This window comes from Vespula pensylvanica, chromosome 16, assembly GCF_014466175.1.
Source record: "Vespula pensylvanica isolate Volc-1 chromosome 16, ASM1446617v1, whole genome shotgun sequence".
NCBI lineage: Eukaryota > Metazoa > Arthropoda > Insecta > Hymenoptera > Vespidae > Vespula > Vespula pensylvanica.
The window spans coordinates 340369-348985 of NC_057700.1; the positions used below are offsets into that span (position 1 = coordinate 340369).

Below are 8617 nucleotides of genomic sequence, written 5' to 3' on the forward strand. Positions count from 1 at the left end.
TCGCCGCGTTTATGCGTACACCACACCGTGAAAGAGAGCAAGATTGCTTCTCTCTCTCTCTCTCTCCTTCCGTCTGTACTTCGCTGCGTTCGAAATTCAACTAATGCTCCTAAATACAGCGCTGAACAATACAAGAACAGGATCCTATTCGATCGAACGTTAACGAAAACAAATTTAACCGAGACTCGTTGATTGTTGAAATCTTTCTACGGTAAAAATATCTCGAATAACGAGACATATTGCCAAGTCAAAGAGAAGGTTTCGTCAAGTTCGCCTTCGTTTAACCGCCGACTTGTTATCGAGAGTTCCTGATTAAGGTCAATGTAAAGACACGAACGAGATGGGAACGTCGTAATGCGTTCGATGACGGAAGAAAAGGGAATTTTACGTAGAAATCCTTGGCTCGTACTTGTAAAAAAGCACTACGTACGTATAACAGATAAATTGATTTTTCGCGCACGAGGTGACCGAGCGACCGGTTTGGGGGCAACGAGGGAATATCGATTTGTTATTTTTAGGGGCGGTTCAATCTGCGGACCCCACCTATGGTTACTTCTGCCTTCAAAAATTCAATATTAACGGAGCATCCATTTTTTAAAAATGATTCGATCGTATATATAACGTATTTTGTTTCTTGGGAGCACGATCAAATCGCTAATAGCAATTAAAAGAAAAAGAGCTCGCTGTAGGCGTCTTTAAAAACAATAGTTTATTTATTATTCGTTTAATCGACGAACGTAACTAGTTTTCTTTTATTGTTCCTTCTTTTTTTGTTGTTTTTTTCTTAGACATGCGTATTCATAGTCTAAACGAAGTAATAAATAAGTTTTAAATAATTGCATTGGAATGACTTAAAATAAAGTGTGATAGTAGAGAGATTGAGTTGCGTGACTCATTCGTGATAAGATATCTGCGAACTAGGGTACAGGCCTTTATCGAATGCAAATGAATAATATCTTAAAGTTTCAAATTAAAATATCTATTATACGTGTATTTGACTAGGGCCCGTAGTCTTACAATCTAACAAAAAAGCGATATACTACCGTCGGTAAAAATTACTCGCGTAGACACCTATATGGATATATTTTACAAGGCACTTATTGTCGAATTTATTTAAAACTATCGGTAAATTGTCTCGTAAGAAATAATAACGTCTCTTAAATAAATGATATCGCAATAATTATTGTCGATACCGTAAGTCACAATGATAATTAAAACAACCTGTCGTATAATTAACAACTATAAATAAATGCATTAAAAAATTCTTCTTTCGACGAATTTTCCTCGCTATCGAGCATCGTCGGTAATTATTACGACAATGTGTACAAGCCGTTAGAATACTTAAGCCCTTCAACGACTTCGATTTTTGCGGGATCTGGGTTACAGAAATGTCGCAACAAAATATTATTAAATCCACAATCGCTCAAGTTTTCTTGTCCGAATACATTTTGTTGAATCTTCGCCGCATCCTCGGTTTCTATTCGTTCTACGAGTGTAGGGTGGAAATTTTTGGTTTTGTTTTTTTTTGTTTTTTTTGTTTTTTTTATAATAATGTCGATACATTAAACTCGATTTATAACGGAGCTACTTACCTAGACCGTGTTTTGCAGCTGAAAACGACGTGGTCGTTGTTAAAAGAGCACAACTAACCGAAAACTCCTCTAATTGACTCGATTTCATCATATCGCAAAGAGAAGGTAATATGTGAGGTAAAAGAGGACCCTTCAATTCCAAAGAATGAAATCTATCCTTATCCATTCTAACTATGCTTTCTTTAACCTTTATGGAAAAAAAGAAAAAAACACGGATACTTGACATGTCATATTTAAGAATGTAAAAAAAAGATTAAAGTAATTGGTACCTTCAATGGTTTTAGAGTAGCTCCATGAAACGCCGTAGGTGCTAGCAGAGTCGGGGGAACACCAGCTAATGCACCGGTTGTCGTTATGGCTGACTTACAATTAATCAACAAATTGAATAAAGCTTGTGCTTCTACACCTTTGACAAAAACGAGCGACTGTTTCATACTATCCATTTCGCTTTCCTTCTCTAAAATCATTCTCGCCTATGACGATGAACACGTTAGAGAAAATGAAGATCAAATATACGTCATAATGCGACATGTACCTGAGAACTATTAATTTTTCGAATCTCAGAATTTTCTACGCCAAGGCTTTGCAACCATTTATCTTGCGCTTCGTCTTCTTCTTCATTAAGGATCAAGACTGAAGAATTAGAGTCCAAAGTTTCACACCCAGAATCGGTCGGATCCGATGGCCTTTTATAGTCTATCTTTAATGGCATAGTATACTCGATCTCTAAAAACGATTATCGCGCATGAACGATTTTATTATGTCTAAATGTAAATTATGTTTATAAATTTGTATACCTTCTTGTTTTAAAGCCTGTCGGAAACCACGCGTTGTAGGTGTTAACAAGGCATGCATTTCGGACAGACCGCATATTCCAGCAGCACGAAAGAGAACGGTGAAATTATTCGTACAGACATAAAAATAAGGACACTGCCGTGCACGCAACAAATGAAAAAGTGATCTGAAACTATCGCACCATTCTCTGTATAAAGCGTCTCTTATCAGTTGATTGTTTGCTATCGCAGAATTGCTTCCTAGACTTGCACTCACTTTGCCAGCAGAGCGAGGGAATAACTCTAACCATGGTAATGACGGATGTTGCCATACCAAGCAACATTGGTGAAATCTAGTAAAAAAGTTTTGAATAATTGAATAGCATAAAAATGGAACGTGGTGTGAAGCTTTTGTAAAAAAGAAAAGCTCACCTTGCATTTGGACTAGTGTCCAAAGTAGTCTCCTTTTGTCCGATATCTAAGCACCTTACAAAACTGGTAGTACCAGAAGCTTCTTCGCTCGTTTTCAATTTACTATTCCATGGAAACGGCTTTGGAGACATAAATCTCATTTTAGTTTTCAACGTCCAATCGATGGGTACATACTTTTCACCTTTTGGAACTTCTATCCCCGACACGCATGCATTATTTTCTAGCTGGGCTAAGACGCTGGTAAAATTCAAAGAACTAGCTGGCGTAGTATTCTCAACTGTTTTTTGTCTCTTAACGCTAATATTTAACAACTCGTACAAAGTATTGTCATTGCTGTTTTCTAGATCTGTCAGCGTCGTATTCTTTTCCACTTTGTTCGCGTCGTCTTTCACAAAAGGATTCTTACGTTTTTGGGACGTTTGTTGTTTTAAATTAAAATTACCGTTATCAGAGGAATTATTTAAGGGCGATGATCCTTTATCGGTATTACGTACTCTATTCATACGTGCTTGCAAAGCACGTTTCTTCACTTGTAAGCGATGCAGCTGCATCACTTGATCGGGAAGTTTCCATTCTAACGCGTTTGAACTTTCCACATTCTCCATTGGTAAATTTGGTTATCTGTGTCATGCTATTATACAAAGAGAATATTTTGTTACACACTTATCCAAGATAAATTATAAATGGAATTTGAAATCGAATGTTTAGATTGTGAGGTTAAGTTAAATACAGGAAACTTAATACACATGTTGGAGACTTATGTACATGGAATAGTAAAGGTAGATTATATTATTATTACGTACCAATTAATTAAAAGATTCGTCAGTAGGATGATGATTACTTCTAAATCCTGTTGTAAGATATTGCTACGTATGTTCCAGACGCCAAAGAAAGACCTCACGGACAGCTGATATCGCGGACATATTGTCTTGTGATAAGCATGCGCAATGGACGTCAAAGCTTTCGCGACGCGCTTGTAGCGCCATCGTAGACTATCGAAAGAGAAAAATCGATACTAATCGCGCGCGTTCATTCAATTACCCACCGTGTAAGTACAAGGTGAAGAAAAAATAACATATACATAAGCGCATTTAATTTATCCATTAAAACTCAAATTCACCAATACGATAAATAGTAAGTTCAATTAATTAAGAAAAATACTACTAAATAAATGGAAATGGACTTTTTACTTTATTATTACTATCGCGTTAGAAAAAAAAAGAAACGCTAATATTATTTCACTTACATTGTATATGTTTCATAATCGTTCGATTTTCATAACTCAATTTCTGCATGAAACGTCTGGAGGCACATATTAGGATTTGGTATGGCTTCAATTATGAGAAGAAATTTATGCGATTATACGATTACGCGCACGATAGGCGGATGAACGAAACGGATAGCAAAAAGCTTTATGTTCGCGAATGGCATTACTTCCTGAACTCGCACATAATATGTCATTTATCACTGTAGATCGTAAATCTTGATTGGCCGAGTTAAAAACGTTCGTATGTACTTTTCATTAAAGTGAAATGTTCGATGTACCATCGGATCTTCGCTAATTGTGTGAGAATTAGCGTGGACGAGTCCGAGCTATAAAACATTCTCTCCGAGCACTTACTTCTCTCGACTAACGTTGAACAATGTCGAAAAGTTGAAAATTCTATCGGAGAGCTAATTCAAAGGACGTGGGAAACGTAGTAACATTCGACGATGGTTTATTTTTTCTTTTTATTTCGAAACATCGATTTCCGAGACGTCTAAAACGTCCCCAGCGCTTATATCAATGACAAAATGATCGTTTAATTATTATCGACAATTTGTGTATTTAAGCATGATTAAAAAGGACCAAGCATGATCGCACGATCCCTTTTTTGGCGGCGAGTTTTCTCTCCCTCCCACGAGAGCTATATAGCTTATCATCGCTTATCGCGATCTTTTCATTGATTTTTGGCGATTTGCAAATCTACGTCGAAACGCGTACACTGACAAACATCCATTGATCTAAGATTCCTCGTTCGGCGCGTGGGAGTAGGAAAAGGAAGATAGGAAGAGCCTTTCTTATTCTTACTTTTTATCTCTCTCTCTCTCTCTCTCTCTCTCCTCTCTCGCTCTCTTTCTCTCACATTCTTCGCGTTTCCTCGCTCCTTCTTGTTTTTTTTTCTTTTACATCATACAAATATGCACACATACATACATACAACATACATACACACACACGCGCGCGCGCACGCATATTCCTCGTGCTCGAACGACACTTTCGCGTATTTTTCGCCCTTTCGAGAAACCTCTTTTTGGCACACAATCATCCGGTACTCAGCAACTTTGCAGTGAACAGGAAGGGATGCCTTCTTCACCGTGGCCAGAGTACTGGTATGAAGAGAAACATCGACAGAATATGCGACAAGCTGCTAGTGTATCCCGAAGCTCTTCCACCGGCATTGCTTGCACCGGAACTCTGAGCGGCTTCTGCTAAACCTGAAAGATGATAAATTTCGTCTGTAACTATTTCTTCGTCTTTGATAATAATAAAAAATTAAATAATCGTTGCTCTTTCTTGACAAACCAAGTGTGAGTATTATCTTCGTGCATTTAAATGTAAAATACGTTATACGAATATACGATAGAATTAAATGTAGGATAAAAATAGGACGATATCGACAGTGACATCGCGTAATCCACTCACCGCCTATGATAGACACGTGGTCCTTCCCACGAGACGTTCTGTCAAAGCCGATTTTGATCTCTGTAACAGTCGAGGGATAAGCGTTATGTCGATATATCGACTACGTGCTTGTGCTAGGCGTAAGAAGACGATTTTCGTCCTTTTTAATGGCCCTCGTGAACTTTTTGACGAGTAAATATGTACGTATATTGAAAACCGTTATCGTTATAAAAACTAACAACCGCTGTCCTTCGAGCAATTTTAATTACTTATCTCGATTTTACGAAGATAACGTCTCTCATTACTTTACGTTTTCCGAATTCTTTTAGAGTCACTCGATGAAAGATTCTTTGACGTTTCGATCCTTTTATCTAACATACCGTACAATCTTAAGGTACCATCGGCCCGGCCAAGACTGTTGGTAGAGATGCATTTGTAGCTGCCCACATCCTGTTCCGTGAATCCTTTGATCGCCAACTCCATTAGGACTTTATAACCCGATCGTTCCTCGCGAACGCTGTACTTCGGTCTGTATTAGAACGAACAATGGATTACTACGCTAAAGCTTCATTAAAATGATTCTCTAACGAAGACTGATGAAGCAAAATAATTAACAAAGAATAATCTAAAGTGCGTTTAATAAAGCCAAGGAAAAAGAAAAGGAAGATTTACTTTTTCCTACGTCGGATCGAAGTGACAAGAAAGTAATAGACGGTCTCACCCCTCTAGCAGCATCTCATCGTTCGTCCCACGATGATTTTTCACCCAATAATTAATCGTGTTTGGGAAAGCCTCGACGTAACACTTCAATGTTACCTCGGTGCCCAAAGGTGCGCCTAGTAGCTGATTGGGTACCGTCACGGTGGGCGCGACTAAGAAAATTAGATAAATACGATTAAATAATATCATGCGCGTAGCCGTATTCGTTTCTTGTTTAATTTCGACGATCCACCTAGACTGTTTCGGTTTACCTCTTGAATTATAAATATCACGAGGTAAGATTATCCGACGATTATTATGCCAATCGAGATTTTATCTCGTAAATATGCATGATCCATTCGAAAGGAGTACCGTAGGTAGATACACATCCATTTACAGATAGAGAAGTTACTAACGCGAAACGTAAATCCAAAGAGATAAGATAGAAGACATGCGATGGACGTTAATACGCTTTTGACTGTGTCAAACTCGAATTTTCCCAGGGTACAAGTATTCTCTCTCAATGGGTAGGTTTGAGAACTTTCCGAATAATTCGCATCGTTCATCGTTGTTCCACGCGCCGCAACGATATTATATATGTGTGTGTGTGTGTGTGTGTGTGTGTGTGTGTATATATGATATAATACACGAATGCACAGAATATTTAGGAAATGTCCACGAGAAAGTAACATGATCGTTTCGATATTTGATTTATGTACCGTCCACATTTAATACAACAAGAATATAATTCAGAGAGGAACTTGTGTTGTTGTTACGCGTTCGATCGAAACCAATAAATAATTTTTTTTCTATGGTTTATCCTTTTTCTAACGAAAGAATATTTCGGAAAAAAAAATTTTATAAAAATATTTCAGGTACGTCGATAACTCGTGTCAATGAATACGTTAAAACGATTATCGAATTCTTTATACGAATATATTAAATGTCTAATATTCATGACTTTCAAAGACTGAGTATTTAGAATTATGATCTCCGATTCCGTTCAAATGGCACGAGTTGGGGTTGAAATTAATCATGTAAGATATCAAAAGTACTATCAGGTTATACGAAGTTTGAAGATGTTCGTTTGTATTTCCATAAACTAAAGATGGAGCTTATTTCGGCGCTAGGAGTGCACTCCAATTCCATGTTTAATTCACTAGTAATATCAAAGAGATAAAGGTAAAGGGGTGGAGGGAAAGAGGGCGGGCGAGAGAGAGAGAGAGAGAGAGAGAGAGGAGACGTTCTATATTTTCTTCTAATCATACTCGAAGCAACCAATTTAATTACGCACATTGCTATTTCTCGTCGCAGTACCTTAATGGGAAACAAAACTGGCTCTGGAAACGAAGGACCGCACAGGTAAAAGGGAAATATATAGAAATGAATACGCGAAAGAGAAACGTAGAGGCAAAGAAAGAGAAAGAGAGAGAATTATTGTGTTCTCGGAACAGTCGTTTCGAAGTCCGCATTGAAGCGACTCGCCGACGCAATCGATTTACTTCCTCGTCCGTTTTAAACCCTCCGAAATCAGCTTCTCTATCAAATTTTGCGAGTTCACGAAAGATCACGTTGACGAGATACGCATGGTTTCATATTCATAATGTTTTTAGCAAAAGGAAAAAAAAAAACAATCAATTTCTATCTCCTTCGTTAACTCCAATGGTTTTCGTTAGATATTTTCATACAAATTAACATACAAGGTGTCGTTGAAACGACTTTGTAAAAGGGTAGAAAAATTCAACGAAATACTTGGAATACTGATCGTAATAAAGGGAAGCAAAGATCCAACGGTATCTCGAAAGCTCAACTCGTTGCATTGATGATATTATCGATCGAGAAAGTATAGAATATTTAAAAAGGATTTTCACGAAACCAATGTGAGAAAGTCGATCGTAACCGAGGAAATGAAACAACCTTGGGAGAGGTAGTAAGTACGTAAGACGACTTTCTACTAAACTTGACGAACCCATAAACCGTGTTTCTCCGTCGCAAACTTAGTTATCCAGGGTAATATCTAAAATTTCAGGGTGAAGTCGCAAACAAACCGTTCTTGTTTTCTCGTACTCTGGAGAACAGTAACCGGAGGAGAACAAATCGATTTCTCTTTCTTTCTCTCTATCTTACGATTGTAGTTTCTCCGTTTATCTCCTGGAAAACAGAAAAGAACGAAGATAAAGATATGTACTTTGTTAAAGCACATATTAGTATTATCAGCAAATGTTCTCCGTAGTTGGAGAAACTTCTCTTCGCGCGACAAAGTCCCGTTATATCTTTTTGCGATCGGAACAATGAACCGGAAGTATCGCAATTATGAAAATGACAGTAGCGTAATTAATAGCTGAGCTTTGTACCTAACAGCGGAAGCCCGCATACGATGGGATTAATTCAACGTCAAAGTTTAACGTTGAAGAGAGACACAGAGAGAGAGAGAGAGAGAGAGAGAGAGAGAGAGA

The 8617-nt window shown here is 37.7% G+C and overlaps 2 protein-coding genes and 1 long non-coding RNA gene across 3 annotated transcripts in view; 1 reads left to right on the plus strand and 2 right to left on the minus strand.

Annotated features, from left to right (window-relative positions):
• The window catches only part of LOC122634898, a 2757-nt gene extending 1559 nt beyond the window's left edge, over positions 1-1198 (plus strand). The window contains exons 1-2 of the long non-coding RNA XR_006328503.1: positions 1-426; positions 519-1198. The exon at positions 1-426 is cut by the window's left edge and continues 1559 nt beyond it. This is a non-coding gene — a long non-coding RNA (uncharacterized LOC122634898). The remainder of the gene's footprint in view (positions 427-518) is intronic.
• Positions 687-3741, minus strand: LOC122634893 (protein downstream neighbor of son homolog). The gene is made up of 7 exons (XM_043824349.1): positions 3601-3741; positions 2798-3428; positions 2390-2718; positions 2128-2318; positions 1862-2065; positions 1593-1779; positions 687-1486 (listed from the first exon to the last, which is right to left on the minus strand). Exons 2-7 carry the CDS (start codon positions 3400-3402, stop codon positions 1311-1313), a joined length of 1692 nt encoding a protein of 563 aa, XP_043680284.1. The 5' UTR covers positions 3403-3428; positions 3601-3741; the 3' UTR covers positions 687-1310.
• A 756-nt stretch (positions 3742-4497) lies between these two features.
• LOC122634897 (lachesin-like) overlaps positions 4498-8617 on the minus strand; it is a 51390-nt gene continuing 47270 nt past the window's right edge. Inside the window, exons 6-9 of the mRNA XM_043824384.1 lie at positions 6184-6334; positions 5843-5991; positions 5484-5543; positions 4498-5275 (exon numbers count right to left, since the gene is read on the minus strand). Of these exons, the coding sequence (XP_043680319.1) occupies positions 5151-5275; positions 5484-5543; positions 5843-5991; positions 6184-6334 (485 nt within the window). The 3' untranslated portion in view covers positions 4498-5150. The remainder of the gene's footprint in view (positions 5276-5483; positions 5544-5842; positions 5992-6183; positions 6335-8617) is intronic.

What these genes read in the sequence shown, in the direction of transcription:
- LOC122634893 (XM_043824349.1), bottom strand. Translation starts at nt 3,402, where the DNA reads ATGGAGAATGTGGAAAGTTCAAACGCGTTAGAATGGAAACTTCCCGAT. An exon ending in CTACTCTAAAACCATTGAAG is followed by an intron (nt 1,780 to 1,861) that starts GTACCAATTACT and finishes TTTTCCATAAAG; the next exon opens with GTTAAAGAAAGCATAGTTAG. An exon ending in AGCTGCAAAACACGGTCTAG is followed by an intron (nt 1,487 to 1,592) that starts GTAAGTAGCTCC and finishes CTACACTCGTAG; the next exon opens with AACGAATAGAAACCGAGGAT.